At 37.4% G+C, this 18,133-nt stretch overlaps 1 protein-coding gene across 4 annotated transcripts in view; it reads left to right on the top strand.

Annotated features, from left to right (window-relative positions):
* The window catches only part of LOC131031102 (protein FATTY ACID EXPORT 3, chloroplastic), an 88,139-nt gene that overhangs the window by 31,655 nt on the left and 38,351 nt on the right, over window positions 1-18,133 (top strand). For all 4 annotated transcript variants that reach the window (XR_009102972.2, XR_009102973.2, XM_057962133.2 and 1 more), the window contains exon 6: window positions 12,354-12,394. Coding sequence is in view for 2 of the 4 variants with exons in the window: in XM_057962133.2 (XP_057818116.1) it covers window positions 12,354-12,394 (41 nt within the window). In the remaining 2 variants the exon portion in view is untranslated. The remainder of the gene's footprint in view (window positions 1-12,353; window positions 12,395-18,133) is intronic.

The following is an 18,133-nucleotide window of genomic DNA, read 5'->3' on the forward strand; positions in this document are numbered from 1 at the left end:
CCCTCCTATCCTTGCAAGGCTATCTGCCTTTCTGTCTATGGAAAGGTATGCAGGAATGTTTACTTGTTAACTCAGTGTGCTAGCGCTAGAGACTCTTGAGTAGATGCTTTTTAGCTTCCCGAAAAGGTCTCATTGACTTCTTATGGCCTTATGATACATTTTCAGCCTTTCAGGTCATATCCTTATGGCTCTGATGATTGCGTTTACAGTTGATTCATTTGGATTTTTATTCTCTTAATTCAGGTACTGCATCTACCTAATGTTTTTAATGGACAAGCATCGCAAGCTTCTAGTTTCAGGTGCCTTTGAGTGACCTTAATTTGCATCTTCACTGCTCAACAATACACCAAACAAATATTCATGTGAGTTGTGATCAATGCATACAGTACTGGATTCAAAAGATATCATAATAATTTTTTATGCTTATGACAAGCATCAACAACCAAAGACATTCATGTCTATGCTAAGTATTTAAACATTTGGGCCTAAAATAAACATGACAATTAACTATGCAAATTATTGCCATGTGGTTTTACAGCTCATCTTAATAGGGTTTAAGACATTAATATAAGTGACAAATCATAGTACAACGTGTACTGATTCAAATCATTTTAAATCAAAGATGTCCAAAAAGGTTTATAACATTAGGTTGATTTTGGTTTACAAAGAGAAAATGCAACTTTTTATTTTCATGTTTTAAAGTCTGATAAGAATCATAGTGCAAATATAACTACCATGACATCCAAAGCACAATATGTGTCAATTTATTGTAGATGCATTATAACATTTGCAGATCTATCCTGATATATGATATAAAAATAAACTTTCAAATAAATATCAACATAATTTCTTTTTGATCTATTAATAGCATTACATTGTTTTGCATAAAATTGGAAACTAGTAGTACTTTTTGATCTATTAATAGCATTACATTGTTTTGCATAATATTGGAAACTAGTAATCCCTTATACTACCCAGCTAAAACCACTATCTGATACCATCTGGCCAGAAAGGATATCTGCAACCATCTATACTAATAGAGCTAACACCCCAAAACGTTTCCTTATAACAAAATGGAGACTCGGCTATAAACATATTACTCAAAAACATTATACTGACTAAAACTAGACAGAGACCATTAGATCACATCATACCAAGATTGAACACTTGATTTACCCTCTGACCCTGCTACTGGGACCTCTCCCTGGACTTACGACATCCTGGGCCGCAATCAGCATGCACCACAACTTTTGTATCTTTCAGAATCTCCATTCCAGAATCACCACCTTGCTCCTTGATGTCAACCCCAAACACTTCCTCCTCCTTGTTGCTCATGTACCTTTAGACCACATGTAATTCTACATCTAGCCCTCCCCCTCATTGTCCGCTAAGCCCACCAACTTTTTTAGGAATAGGATGTTGCGAGAGATAGCTTCCTTTCTCCTCGGGAAGAGAGAGGGCTCCATTGAGGTGATCAGTGGAAGCTTCCCCTTCTCTCTGTCCTTGCGTCGAACCACATAGTAGTCTTTGAGGAGTGGGACTTGTTTGTGGGAGTCGACATTCTCCAGGACATTTTCAAGCTCTCCTAGAAAAGATTTTTTGATCAGTTTTTGACACATTATAATTGAATTCCTTTTTTGTCAGCCAATTTCCTTAGGCTCCCCATCTCCAGAAGTGTTACCAAAAACATGGCTGACACATTAGTATCGACCCTATGTCTATGGCTTGCCCTAAAAAATTCATCGCCCAGAATAACTTCCATGGCATGAATAACCAAAATATGACTTGAGATAAATATCTTCTTCAGGTGTTTCTTTGAGACCTCGCCTAAGAAGGACATCTGCCTCTTCTTGGAAACTAGGCATAATGGAGTATCCATACCCATCACTAAACTACCAACACTCCCTCTTCAAGATAGGTGAGTCATTAACAACCGTCAATGAGGATAAATAAGCAAGACCAATCTGTCAATGTCCTTATGCACGCTTCTCTCCTGATGATTCATTTCCTTACCATCAATACCAGGCCGGTCCTGTCACATCAAATCATCCTGAATCTGTGGAGATGGTGTGTTAAATGCATTTGAGCTCCACATACAAGGTTCACACATGTTGGCTAGAGGATCAGCCAACACATATCCTTCAACTCAAATATTGGACCATTGCATAAATCTGCCAATTTGCCAGTGCAATTTCCAATGGCGAAAGGCACTGTAGCAGATGAAAAAAAGTTATAGTCACCTGGCATCTCAGTCCCATCATTGCCCACCAATCGACATAAGAAGATGATGCTAGCCTAATGAGAGGGTATCTGACATGGCATACAAAGCTTACTTAGCTGCTCTTTTGGCAATTTTGTCTGCTAACATGCTGCCCTTGTGATAAACATGAGTTATTCTGAACTCAGCAAATTTGTTTATGAGATCCCAAATTGTTTGTTAACCATCTGCCTAGCTTCCAATTTGGGGTTGAGTTTTGCCGGATAGCATTAATTGTGATTAAGGAATCGCCTTCCAAGTGCAAGCGTTTTGCTTTTGAATCCAAACCACATTTTAAGCTTAACAGATCCGCTCGGAATCCGGGGATTTTAGGCCCCATTAAATTGATCTTCTCCCATCCAATCTCAGGTTCCTTCCATACAACACGATCTTGTGGGTTGCAAGAAAGATCAGCCTTTCTCAATCCACTAATGGGGGATAAATATCAACATAATTACATATATGAAATTGTTATTTTAAAAAATGTTTCATGAACAGAGGGATCTAATGGGTGCCTCTCGCATAACAAAATGAACATAGAAAACACAATTAGCTAAAGCTGCTAAACTGAGGAATGTAACTCCAGAAGTATAGCTCACATTTATCAAGAGACAATCTACTAGAATCTAAGAAGTCAACCTTCAAATGGGAACAAAATAACAAAAGAAAAGCACCCCTTAACAAATCTTCTAAAACCTCCTGAAATCAGTTTCCTTCCCCTTTAGGAAAGAATAGCTTCTATACTCTGTTGAGAACCATTACCAATTGAATCTCGAGCTTCCAAACTTAGCCTTTCTGCTTTTTATTTCCTTCTCTTTTGCTTCTTTGTAGGAGGCCTAATGGAAGATTCCTCTAGCAATAGTGGTGAGATGGTACCCACTCAGTCCTTAGCTCCAGGTCCTCTTTCTTATATGTAATCATTGACAAGACCTTGGAGCTCTCTTTTGAATGGGGAACTGGTTACCATTTGCAATTTCTTCCAGTGTCTTCACATTTGCAGATTTGTGCCCCTGCTGTTTTTTTTGCTCACAATTAGCTCTAGCTTTTTGGCTCTCTGTTGGGAAATAGTTACAATATGTAAGAATTTGTCAAAAATATCCAAGATCAAGAGCTCAATGAATAGCACAATAAGAGAGACAAAATATTGATAAGAATAAACTATATTCTAATCAAGATGCAAATTACCATCAACTGGATTAACAAAATTACATACATTGAAGATGAGCCTGCTTATAAAGGCAAGGCCATATGGATATGTGAGCACACAATCATGACATGTGGCTCAATGAGAAGCAAGGGTAGGTGAAGGTAGGTAGGAGAAATAATAAAGTATTCCACAAGAGATGGATCACCCACCAAAGGTGGAATGTACCAACAAGATAAGACCACAAAAGGTGGAATTTCTCCTACAAGTAACTTCCCTATGTGCACACTTCCCTAAGTGTCTCATATGCAAACTATTATGATATGCATTGCCCTAAGTCAACTTAAGTAAAATGTAATTATGAGACATAATTTACACCAACACAATATTTGTAGAGCTTAAATGATCTTCCTGATTGTTAAAATAATATTAATATCTTCTATAATGGTCATCTTCTATTTTTAGTGGCCATCTTCTATTTTAAGTTGTCGACTTATTTAGCTTGTTGAGTTAGCTTTTTATTATGTAATTAACTTTTAAGCTTTATTTAGCTTTTAGCTTTTTAGTTAATTAGCTTTTAAGCTTTATTTAGCTTTCATGCTTAATTTAGCGTTTAGCTCTTTAGTCTTTACTTTAATGTTATGTTCTAATTATAGAACATCGTCTTGTAACCTCTATATATACGTGTGTATATCATTTAATGTAATCATCCGATTATTGAATCATTCATTCAATTAATTTTTCATGGCATCAGAGCGGGTTGATGCGATTCTTTAAAGTTTGGCGAATTTTTTAATAAAAATTCACGACCTTCTTTTTGGAATATTTTCCAGATTTTTTTTATTGTTTTTTTAGGGTTTCGAGGGTTTTTGGTTCGTGGGTGAATTTCTTTGTGCTGGGCAGCAGTTCATGTTTTTTTAGGGTTTTGGAGATTTTCGGGCTTGCAACCTGGAGGTTTTTTTTTGTAGATTGAAAATTTACCTAGGGTTTCTGCAATTTTCGACTAGGGTTTTGAACCTTCAGTTCAAGTCGAAATTTTATTCTGGTTACAGATTCTTGGTGGGTTTTTCAAGACCTCAACCGGGTCGTCGTCAGATTTTTCTGGGTGCATCATTTTCTGTTCCTTGATTTTTGAGCTGTTGGATCTACATTTTGATTTCAGATTCTTGTTGGGTTTTTTCGAGAGCTGTTCTGGGTTGGTCTCAGATGTTCTAGGTGCCTCGTTTTCCATGCCTCGAATTTTGTGCCAGCGAATTTGCCTTGGAATTAAAAAACAGTCAGCGATTTCTACTAATTCTGTGGACGTCGGGAATTTTGTTGTCTTTTGGGCACCATTTATGCTGTTTTAAGTTTGCAGAAAATTTTAATTTCGGGGTTTCTTCCAAACCTTGAAATTCGTGCCAGAATTTTCCTCCAAGTTTTCAAATTTTTTCAGCAGCTGCTTCTATTCTGATTTTTTTTTTTTAAAAATCAAATCAAATTCTTCTGTCTCATGCTTTCACTAGGTTGACCTCGTTCAACCTCCATTTTCGTGATGGCATCTTTGACCAACATCATGTTGGAACACAATCAAAATTTCAACAGTTGCCACAACACCTGGAAATAGTGCATGTTCACAATATTTGAATATCGTTACCTTTATCAGATTGATTTAGGCTAGACCTTGTCTTACAGGTTCCATGGTTTTCACAATTTTTTCCTGAAAAATTGAATGTCGGTTTTCTATTTTTCCAACAAAAAATCATGGGTGGGTTTTCACGACTTTTTCCTCAAAAATTGTTCGCAGGGTTTTGTTGACGTGTATTTTGTACACTATCAAACACAAAATAAAATACCTAAAGGTACCTTATCCTCTCTTGAGTAAAGCCTCTGATTGCTGAAGATATCGCGGAAAAGGATCAATCAGGATGACTCCAAGGTTCTTCGTTGTAGGATCTCTACGTGTGGATAAGCTCTTTGTGGTATGATGTGATTTGCTGGAATCACAAGGGGACTTACATTTGATGATTGAACGTCTGATCTGCTTTGAATATTGCTGGAACACAGGGTCTTGCTAGCTTTGATTTGAAAAAAGGAAAAAAGACGAGGGCGAGGAGAGGATCTAATCTTAATACTAAGGAATGTAGGAGCAATGATTGATCTTCGATGAAATTCTAACTAAGTCTTGTTTTGACATCGCTGGACCATCTCCACAAGGCTAGTGCGATCTTCGAAGGAAATCTTTATGATGTTCAAATCATCACTGCAGGCATAGACACCATCACACTGATGCATATCAATGAAGAAGTGATAATTGAAGTTAGGCTTAAGCTGAACGATTCCAGTTGACTACACAAGGCAAGTCTGCAATCAACAAACTGCTAGTAGTATGGATATACGAATTTCACCATCAATCAAGCACATTTCTTCCACTCATCTAATAACATGAAATCAAATATGAGAAGTATAAAGACCATGCAAATTGTCGAATCGACCCATAAATTTCACCATTTCTTCAATGAAGTTACAAGTCTTTTACAACAACATCTTGGCAACAATCTTTGCCTTCTCTCTCTACTCTACTCTAATTGCTATTCTATCAACTAGCTAATCACCTTCTAACTACTCTCTATCTACTAACTGCTTCCAACTATTTCTATTCTATTGCCTTTACAAATGAAATGCCAGGGCTTATATAGTGCCCTCAATACAATTCGATGGCTAAGATCAATTCGAGATCAATGGCCAAGATTTTACAATGAAAACCCTAATTAGGGTTTGTTACAACCATTACATAACATTTAATGCTTGACCAATGAAATAATTGTATTGCTTGGACACATGTCCTCTCTGGAAAAATCGACCAATGGATAGCCGGGGTAGGTACATCGGAGTTTGTGCCACCTTCCATGAGTTAGGTACATTGAATCTGGAAATGCTGAGGTGGACCACACTGATTAGAGAAGTGATGACTAGGATGCCACCTCGTCTGACACTTGTAAATTGGTAAATATTCAACTTGATGTTGTTGAGAAGCTAGCTTTAATTAATTCATCTGGAACTATCTGCTTCTTCAACGAACCCTTTGCTCTGACTTCTTATGTCCTTGATGTGCAGGATGATGATGTACCTCGCCTTGGAATGCTGGATTGGAAGAGGTCGCCCTTGTTGATGTTTGATTGAAGAAAGCCATCCTTGTCGATGCTAGACTGGAGGAGGTCGCCCTTGTCCTTGCTTGATCTTCTTGGAGGAGACCGTCCTTGATCTGGCTTGATTTTCCTTGAGGAGAACCTTCCGACTTGTAGATCCTTCGAGCTTGGGAGTCGCCATCTTGATACCTACACAACATTTCACAATTAGTAATATATCTTGAAGTCTAAAATTTAAACTTAAAAGGAAGATTCAAGATTTTAATTAGGAAACTTTATGATAAATCTTTGAATTATCGTTTCCTAATTAACTACGCAATACTTAGATTTTCCAAAACAGATGTCTAAAAAATCAAACCTCGAACAAGGGTGTCAAGATGATTTCGCCATACCTCCTCTTGAGTTTTAAACTCTAAGAAATGATGTAAAAAAAATAGATTTCGCTAGGCAAAGTGTAGATCAAAGCCTTCTCTTGAACAAATTGCGCCTCCTTTAGCTTGGAAAAGAACTCCACCTTCCACTAGCTTCTTCAAGATCTGGAAATTCGCCTTCAAATGTCCTCAAAAATCTGGAAATTATCCTCCAATCTAGCAAGAAATTCGCCTCTCCAATAGCCTTCAATATGAATTTCGCCCTCCTTAGTCTCCACACTTAGTAGAAATTCGCTCCACTCCAGCTAGATTTCGCACCTTCAATTAGCTCTCCAATTTCGCACTTGAAAGGATGATTGAATGATTTAAATTGTGAAAAAACACCCCCAATATATAGAGCGCTCACCTTCTACTTACCCATGAGGCCGACCTAGCAAATAAAAGGTGAAATAATAAATAAAACCTCAAAAGGAGTAAGTCGACTTGCCAAATAAAGGCAAAATAATGCCTTGTGCACTCAACTTTTAATTTTTTATTTCACAAAAATTAATTTTAAATGCCTTTATAATAGAAATTTGATTTTTTGAGGCCTAAAATTAATTTATTAAATGCCAATTTAATTAATTTTTTCAAATATTTCGAAGTTGATGATTTTGGCATTTCATGCGATTTGGAGGATATTAACGCCCAAGTAGAAAATAGTGAATGCCAATAACTTCGCTCTGGTCCCTTGGAGAGGGATAGGAGCGCCTTTTCACTTTTGTCCTCAATCCTTCATTTTTTAATTGCCAATTCACGTTGTGGGGCTAGCAATGATCCCTTTCGTCCCTTCAGTGCATGTTCAACTCGTTTTTTGCAAGGCAAAATTGATGTTTTAGAGATTTTCGCCCTGGTCCTTCAGTGAGGGACAGGAGCGCCTTTTGCATTTGGCCTAGGATCATCAAGTTTTTGGAGTCAAACCTTTGTTCATCATGATTTAGAAGACCTTTCCAATCTTGCTCAACTTTGCCTTAGCATAATCTCGGAGGGAAATTGTTGATTTTATAAAAATCGCCCTGGTCCTTTAGTGAGGGACAGGAGCGCCTTTTGCATCCATTGCGCAAATTCTTGATCATATCAACCTCAAGGCATTTTAAACATCATTTCAAATTCGCGCCTTGGCTTAGATTTGTCCAAACTTGGCGAGAAGGACTGGATATTAGGTTTTTCGCCCTGGTCCCTTGGAGAGGGATAGGAGCGATTTTGCAAATCCAAGCTTATCCGTCCTTTGTTAACCTTCCAAATTATAGTCAATGGATAAATCATGTTTTCCTTGGTCTCTTCAAATCATAAAATTGTCTTGATCCTACAAGAACAGTGCAAATTTGAAATTCAAGCTCCGGTCCTTCAGTGAGGGACAGGAGCGAATTTTGTCTTCTAGGCCAAAATGCTTCACTTTTCACCATGAAATGTCTTGGCTAAGGAAGATATCATCTTGTTACACGCCATGAATAAGAGTTCAAGTCTAAGAAAGGTCTAAAAATGTGTATATAAAGAAAATCGCTCTGGTCCCTTGGTGAGGGACAGGAGCGCTTTTACCTTTGTAGACAGAAACTCCATCATTTCATTGTCAAGTCTGGATGCTCTATCATGCTCATTTCGTCCTTCACCATGCCTTTGATGTTTCAATCTGACCAAACAAGGCCAGGAATGACTCAAATAAGCCCCTTTCGCCCTGGTCCCTTGGTGAGGGACAGGAGCGCTTTGCCTTGGTCCCTTGGAGAGGGACAGGAGCGAAATTCGCTCTGGATCCTCAGTGAAGGACAGGAGCGAAATTTGACTTTTTGAACTCTCTATCAGGATAATTTTTATGGAATGACATTTCCTTCTATCTTTCTTCTTTCTTATACTTTAAGTTATATTCCATATATACTTTCAGGATGTTTGAGAGTGGTTTCAGACCTCCAGGAGTTATATTGCAAAATCTAGTTTTTTGAGGTTTTTCAGTTTCCAGACTTAGTCAAATTTCAGGATCAGGACATTCCAGACTTAGCCAAATTTTCAGGATCAGGACTTCACTCCAGCAGGACTTGCTATCCTATTGATCTCCCCGACAGCACTCAAAAATGCAAAAGCCAACTGACAGAGCCCTAAAAGACCTAAAAAAAAACAAACCCTAAAAAGCAAAAAACAGGGGTCCCCATTTGCAATGGGGCGATGTGTGAAAACGTCACAACAGGTTTATAATTTTCCCTTAAAAATTATCTCATTTGTAATCCGCGATGTCGCGTAAGATTTTGGTTATCTGGGTTTTACCCTTTTTTCCACAAAAACGATGTTTTGTAACCTCAGATTTCTAGGTTTTCATAATTTTTTCTTCAAAAATTGTTTGCTGGTTTTTACGATTTTTTCCTCAAAAATCATCTGTAATACGTGAAGTTCCCGTGGGATTTGTGATTCGCGAAGTTCTCTGGTTTTGATTGATTTTTCTCCTAAAAAATCGAGCTTTGTTGCAGTCAGTTTGGGTCGCACTTGCCAAGGCGAACATCTGCAACCGTGGTATCTTGCTGTCAGTTTTGGAGTTGGTACTCTTCTACAAAAGGGTTTGCTGATTTTTTCCTCAAAATCATTGTTTCAGGCTTCAGTAATTTGTGTGTGTCAGATATCTAATTCGCGTGTGAAGGCTACATTCGCTTGGATGGCTTTTGGTACTCTTGGTCATTTACATTCCATAGATCCTGGGAGGGTCTCCGTAGCAGCAGAGTGTTCTTTGCATCTGTGATCATAACACCTGCAATGTTTTCTGTAGGGTATTGAGTACGATGACCATTAGGGAGGGTGTTAAAATAATATTAATATCTTCTATAATGGTCATCTTCTATTTTTAGTGGTCATCTTCTATTTTAAGTTGTCGACTTATTTAGCTTGTTAAGTTAGCTTTTTATTATGTAATTAGCTTTTAAGCTTTATTTAGCTTTCACGCTTAATTTAGCGTTTAGCTCTTTAGTCTTTTACTTTAACGTTATGTTCTAATTATAGAACATTGTCTTGTAACCTCTATATATACGTGTGTATATCGTTTAATATAATCATCCGATTATTGAATCATTCATTCAATTTATTCTTCACTTATCTTCCCTAATTTCCTGAGTATCCAAGTTCCCCTCATCTAAGAAAAGCAAAACACCTTTGGAGATTCAGAATGAGGATTAATTAAAATCTCTGCCTGGTCTACTATGTGCTGACCTGAACCCCTGTACTGATTTCCATCCTTACAAACTCTCCCCTGCTACTGAACTGAAATGGACCAGGAAGCTTGGATGACTTGTGTTCAACAATCTTCTGTCTGATTTTATTGCAATGGAAACTTTTGATCGGAAGACTCCCATAATTCAGAATTTGAGTCCAAGAGCCTCTATTTTGAAATAATGTGAATAGAATGGTGCGATAGTTTGGACAAATCAATGTATACACAAACCCTGATGAAACTGCTCTGACTACCATCATGCTGAGGGTTGAATCTCATGAATTCACCAATCTGTTCGAATATCAACTTGATTAAATTCAGAGAATTTAGCACTATAGGAAGTATGTAGAGGCAAATCCACAAAGGAACCTTTGTTAATGGTTCAGCTGTTGGATTGAAAAAAAGGTTTCCAAGGGCGCATGAAGATCCCAAATGTGCCAAAGAACCAGGGTCCATTAGACTAAACAAAATTTTGGTCCTCTGACTGAAAACTGATTTGGAAGAAGCATTTAGACAACAGTGAGAGAGAAGGATGATCAAGATTGCACCAAGTGGATTTATCCCAATCCATGAGCTGTTCTGTGGAGTGTTATTTTCTCAAAAATCCAAAAATGAGAGATCTACAGTCCAGATCCTTAGAAGACTAATCTAAACTGTCTTTTGAAAGGTTGAACTCTACGGAGCAATCCACCATCAAATTCTCCAAAAGAAGGGTTTCTAAATAAACATGTTGCTCATCACATGATTTATTAAAATGAGATCTTTTGGCATCCACAAATGGTTCATTTCCAATATTATGTTTGCTCTGCTGAAAATTTTGATCACCCTTAAAAGCCAGTGCCGCCTTAACCAAAATCAGGGAGAGATCTGAGAATTTGGGACTAATTAGAGACAGGCAGAAAGCACTGCTGTCATGTGAGGGATTGGATGAGTTTCTACACTCCACATATATCTCTCTGTTGCGTTCCTCAACTGTGGGCAGTATGTGAATACCATTAAAAGCCTTATGTTCAACTGTGTTCTTCTATCTGAGAGGACACAAAGCATTTCAAAGTAATGTGGTTCTTTGGGTTGACATCTTGAAGCAAGCACAATTTGCAATCCTTGTCCTTTTTAGTTATATGATGTCTATTTTGACTAGCAATTGGTGTGAACACATTTTCTTCAAACTAAGTGGGAATCTAAGATTTGTGACCTGTAGATTGCAGATAGTCATGGTTTAAGATGAAGTCATCACAAATACTATAATATACAATAATTTTTTTGCAAATTGCAAACATGATCCACCGACCAATGGGAAAGCAATCTTTTGAAATCCCATCCACATTGGGGAACCCTATAGTTCCTACCCATCCTAGCGGGGTAGGGTGGGGATTATAGTGGTGGGTGGTAGAACCGATTACCCCTACCTGCTGAGAAGAAGAAAGAGTGGAAGAAAGAAATTATATTAATGTCCATGGATGACCACAGTATGTCAACGGGACTCAAGAGAACATCAATTGACAATAAATGTCCTTGTTAATTGTCTGATCTTGTAACCACGAAATTTGACTTTTGCGAGAAGGGTATGGTGGATGTATCCACTCTTGAAATATAAACTTAATGCTCGATACTTTCATGAATTGTAGCCTCATCTTGAGAATTGTTCAATTAACAAATTTTGTTACAGCAGTAATATTGAGAGAGAATGCTGTGTAGCCAATTCTTAAAACATCCAAATCTAAGTGTAAGTTACAATAATCATCTTCAGGAAAAGAAGTATAGTGATATCAAAAAGTACATACTGGTAAGAATTTCCCTTATAGAGTTGGTTTCATGCATTTTGTAGTTTCTTCTCCTTATTTAGCTCCTCTAGAAGTTCAAAGAAAATAATTATGCTTATAAGCTATAACATGTCTTCTCGTGAAGCAGTTTTTGGCAAACATATTTGAGAAGATTGTTACAACAGATTTATTTTGCAAAAGAGAACATCAAAGCTTCTATAATACAGATTACTTTAATGCTATCTTTTGATGGTACCGGCAGATGCACACATTTGAATTGCCTAGTAAAAGGCCATATACTCTCTAATGACTTATGGTTTTACTTATACTGCAGTATGCTTGTGCCATTGCTTTTAACTTGATAACAGTATGCGTATTTCTAAAATTTTCATTATTAGACTTAAAAAATGTGTCAAAAACTAGAATGCCTTTGATGCTTATGTAAACATGTGCTTTTCTTGCAGAGACCAGCTTTGTTTCCTGGTGGTTTTATGGCTTTTGTCAGGTATATTTTTCTTCTTATCATTCTCACTGTAAAGTTAGCTGCACTCTCATATACAGTTTGAATATATGAGGCAACATAAAGATCATTTTGTTTTTGGTGTAAGCTTCACTTTAATAACTTTCATTGGTTGGAAAGTATCTATTTGAGTGTTTATTCCTCAATTATAAGGCATTTAGTTACCACATGCTAAACATCTTTTATAGAAAAATCCAAATAAGAGAGCCAGAGTTGGTATCTTTTCAATGTTGGCAGCCATTTTCAATAGTTGAACATGTTAGAATGTGGGTTCATCTATCTTCTATCTGAGTTTTAAGTAATCAGATTTACAAACAGAGTTATATCAGCAACAAAATCGGCAATTGAATGAACACAACCTTGGAAAACAGGACTTGCAATAATAGGCAGGCATATTAGAAATGGACACTAAGGAATGGAAAATCAGCCAGATTATGGCAAAGCATTTGGCATGTCTACTCAACATTGTATGGAGGTATTGGAAAATCTAAGGCATGATTTTCATGAACGAGGTCTTATCTATGCTCTAGACTAGACCCACTAGACATAATGGACAGGTTTCAACATTATGATATGGACTAAAATTTTATGGAAAATTATTCTTCAAACAAATTGTACAGTATGAAAATCTTCAAAATGGACTGCCCTATAATCTATGATAGGATGGCTTAAAGTAAAGCATTTGTTGGCTAATAGATTGAAAGTTGTTAACCATGGATTGGCTATTAAAGGGAGGATGGACTGACCCTTCTATTTGTGCAAATTGTAGATGGGATGCGAAAACAGTTCATCATTTTTTCAGTGTCCCAATACACAACAAACATGGAGAACACTAGCAAGAAAATTTAATTCTCTTCCAACCAAAACAAACCATACTAGAAGGGTGACTAAAAGTCGATAAAGTCAAAGACAAAATTACTGGTCTAGAGGATTCTGCATAAAATTATACTTGGTTTAGCATTCTTGTATATTTGGTTAGAGAGATACATAAGAAATTTCAAGAACTCTAATGGCAGTTGGCAAACAACAGTCAAAATTGGTGACAAATCAAGTAAGATGCACAGGGTGAATTTATGCACAAAAGTTAATCAGTAAGATTCCAACCTTTTGGATCATATTGTTATCACCAGCACACCCATTTTCTTAGAAACTTATGTCATGGCCCAATTTGAGATTCTACTCAAAATGCTATAGTTTCTTTGATTTTTGTTTTATTTTCTGTTCCCTATGCCTGACATGTTTGTTAGGTGCCCTAGGATATATGGATTGACTAGGTACACAACATATATCTCTTATTGCTTTTAACATAGAATCATACATTAAAAATCAGCCAATGACATCAGTGGAAGTCAACTTAGACTAAACTCAGATTTTCAGATAACTATTTATGCAATCTTCACATATATTACTTTTCGTTCTCAAGTACAAAGCAACTAAAGAAATCTAAATCCACATATAATACACGAATCTGAGAATTTAACAATCTGAAGCAACTATCTCATCTGATAACCAAACTTGTAAATTGCTGGTTTACATTTCTTACAGCTATAAACTTATGTTTTAATGATACATAAAACATAATATTACTGATATAAAATCAGTCATAAATCTGACTACAATACTCTAAAAAGATTCCAACAATTTAACAGAATCATTAATGCATCCAGTTTTGTTTCCATTACCTGATAAACCATATTGTGTTATAATTTGTTACACATATCCCACATTTATTACATCAGAAGAGTATGCATTTTTATCAAGATAAAGTAATCACAACCAAACAAATTGCATTCCAATATACCTGACAGATTGAAGAAAAGAAGCGAAGTTCATCAAGTAGCATCACCTGCAAGTTCTTGGGAGAAAGGGCATCATGTGAGTACTTTTCCAGCAAGCATAGAGCCCTATGGTGCTTCCGCATTCTGTGATGAGCCTGATTTGTTGAGACTGGTCAGCCAGCCTAATTCCAATTGGCGTTGGTTAGCACCATTGGCTTTTGTTTTTGGTTTATTAATTTAATAAATTGAAATTATTAATAAATAGAATCATTGCTAATTTCCTTAATAAATGACCCATTTAGGCTGACTTGTGCTTGGTAGAATAAATTTATTTTTCTTTGTTCTAAGCCAACTCTATTATCCGACCTTTGGTAGATCGGCACATCTCCTATTTAAGGTTAGAGGTAGATGTTTTGACATGCTTGAACAATCATATGTTTGCCTTTGCACATGAAATGGTTCTGGATGATAACCCAGGCCATTAGCAAGCTGGGACATAGCCCCTAGCGTTGCATTTGTCTGTCCAAGTATTCCAGTCATCATGATTCATCTACTTTCAATTCTACCTTTGAACTATTGAGCAGGTAGAAGTTGGCGAGAGGGTCCCAGGTTGAGATAAGGCCGTGACACTTCAGGAGGAAAAATCGCAGGCCTGTTCCTTGCAACTGGGAGCAATTTCCTTGACTTTGCCTTTGTCTGTGACAAGGAAAAGCTTGAGTGGGAGCAATAGAACTAGTACCATAATGATGTATAATTAAAGCGTTGCAGGGAGAACATAGGAAACCCGAGCTCAAGGAGGAGCCCCAGAATTTGATAAAGGAAGCCATTCGAACAAGGAGGATAAACCTGTGGCTAGAACTAGGGGATAAATCAATTGCATTAGATGAGGATTGTGCCCTTTCAGTCCTTCTGGCAAGAAGCCTGTCAATCTGTATGTTGATGCTTCCTATTTCCAATAGACAGTGTGCACTGGGGTCGAAGTTCCAGGATATGTAACTTTGTTTCCAGTCTTGATTAATCTATACATCACTTGTTATTTTTGGCGCTCTATATATTCTGTGGACGAGTTTAGAATTGCTTGTTGTTATGTCTGGAATTGATTATTCAGTCCTAATACTGTAAAAGGATAACTGAAACAAATATTGGAAATAAAAATCTGTTTCTTATTCTTTATATACAAGTGGGTATCTTTTAGTGGTAACAGAGCCTCTGATCCTGCTAGACTAGGGAAGGTTGATGAGTGAAAGGGAACACTGATATAAGCAATGAGAGAAAAAGAAAGGATCCTCCATGGGGGACAAAGAGGATGATGTAGAAGTTTTCTTTAAGAGGTCTGAGGAGTTCCATATTAACATGTCCAAAACAATGAGGGAAATGGTCCAATTGCTGAGTGATCTTAATCAGTGTCAGATTTTTGATAAGCCTACATATGACAAGGGTGAAGATAGCAAATCTAATGGGGAGAATTCTACTGTAATGTCCCCGTCAAAGTCACCGTCAGATTAAGCCTAGTTTGATTTTAATAAAGTGAACTTCCTAAATATTATATCATTTTTGGCATGATATAATATAATAGTTCTTTTTCAATAAAGATTAATGTTAAATGCTTTAATCTACGGAGTGGTTCCTTATGGGACTTTTTAACTGTTTGTATATTATTAATAAGCCTGGCAAATAGAGAGAAGGCAGATTTGAGTTATGGAAAGTATTCAGTGAAGGTTGATGTTCCACGGGAAATCAACGGAGAGAGGGGTAAATTGAGTTCCTTTCGCGAGCATTTTTCTGGCCTATTGGAATCGCGGTTCAACATTACAGAGCCATCGTGAGGGAAGCTTCGGCTATTGGGGGAAATCACGTGCAAAACTCCACACGCAGGCCTAACACCAATAGAATACACCGGGAACATTGCAAGTCAGTTCGTTTACCTTGAACAAGTGAAGGCGCGACGGGAATTTTCAGTGCCGAGAACAGATACGATCAAACCACGAAAAGGAGTTGGTTTTCGGGTTGTACATTCTGACGGAAGTCCTTCGCTCTGGGCAATGCCTAATTGCTGTGACGGGAAGAAAGTCGAGAGAAGAATCTCACGTCCCAGGCATTTCACATTTGCTGGGTGGTGATAAATTTCACAACTGGAGTGTTCGGGCTGAGGGTCCAATAATGGAATACGTGGTCATCGCATAAGCATCATCGATGAATTGACAGAGCCACCATTGCAAATCGTGCGGAGTTGATGAAGGATCAGGGGAAAACAATCGCAAGTTCAGCACTCCTCAGATTGGTGAACTAACAGGCGCACACAGGAAAGTCTTAATACATGTTATGCTTGAAATGTCTGTACCAATAATACAGAGATTGAATATTGAGTTAATGCAATGATTAAAATTTGAATGTGAACAATGTCTGCACTGTTGCCAATAAGTTTGATGGTTAATTTCTGAAACACAAGGCTTTTTTTTACATTAAAAGGAAGTCACAAACAAACAATTGAATTCAATACAAACTGGTCATACACATGGCCAACACTCAGCGTCAGACAAGAATTTCCAGTTTACATATTTATCAATAATCAGTCCCCATCAGGTATATTTCATCTACTGCAAAAGGTGAAAAACATCAGTAAATGCCAGCTCATTCAAGGCCAAGTTCATGTTAAAGTAGGATTTGGGTGAAGGACGACCTGATCAAGCTAATGAAATGGACCGACTTCATGCTGAATACAATGGTTTGAGTGCAGCAGTTTGTAAAGACATGACTTTCACTGAATATTGTGGATTGAAAACAAAAGGAGGGCATATAGCAAGAAGGGGTATGATGAAAGGAAGGATATCTAGCATCATTTGGGTAAATCACAATCCCCAATTTTGATGGGACAAGTAGTACATTAGCAAGATCGTGGCTACAAAAACTTGATCTATGGTTCTCCTTGAATCCAATGTTCGAAGAAGAAGCTAGTAAATTTACCACTTTGAATTTGGAGGGAGTAGCTCATGAATGGTGGTATCACAATATGGTAATCCAAGGGCATGACTCTATCACCACTATAGAATATTTTAATCAAAGATTGATTGAAAGATTTGATAGGACAGACCCAAAAACTCATTTCAGGGATCTAGCACAGCTGAAACAAGAGGGAAAGGTGGAGGATTATGTAGTAGAGTTTCAAAATTTGCTGTAATGGTGCTTGATGTGATAGAAAAGAGACTCACAGTGCTCTTCATTGAAGGATTAGCTAAGCCTCTTAAAGGGTTACTTAAGGCTTCAATCCTATAACACTACAAGAAGCCATCACAAGAGCTCTCAATTTAGAAGATTTAGTGGCTATGGACAGCTTCAGCAACAAGAGAACAGCATGTCCTATGCTGCCCAAAAGGACTTTTCAAAGAAATACAATGTTTGTTAAGACATCAGCAGCCAAGTCCAAGCAAGTAGATGTCTCTAAAAATGAACTACAGAGGAGGAAGCTGTGCTTTTCATGTCGAGTGCCTTGGCAGCCAGGACACCAATGTTTTGGAAAAGGGCAAATACATTATATTGAGGTGGTTTCCGGTGAAGATAAAGAAAGTGACGAAGCTGAACCTGAAAAAGAAACAGAAAATGTTGAGCCCTACATCAAGGAGGACCTTTGGGAGGTACTCTCACAACACTTTTAGGAGGACCACGATATAATGTCTTCTGCCTTAGAGGACTCTTGAAGGGTAGAAGGTAACCATTCTTGTTGATAGTGGAGCCACTTATATCTATGTTGATAAGGAAGTGGTGAGGAGGCTTGGATTGAATACAAAAGAAATTGAAGGGTTTGATGTGAAGGTTGCTAGTGAACAATCCTTTCATGCACAAGGAAGGTGCCCCAAATGGAGTTGACAATGGGGGAATACAAATTGAAGGATGATTTTTATGTGATTAGTATGGATATGGAAGTTGTTTTGGGGGTCCAGTCGCTTTA

This window comes from Cryptomeria japonica, chromosome 7, assembly GCF_030272615.1.
Source record: "Cryptomeria japonica chromosome 7, Sugi_1.0, whole genome shotgun sequence".
NCBI classification, from domain to species: domain Eukaryota; kingdom Viridiplantae; phylum Streptophyta; class Pinopsida; order Cupressales; family Cupressaceae; genus Cryptomeria; species Cryptomeria japonica.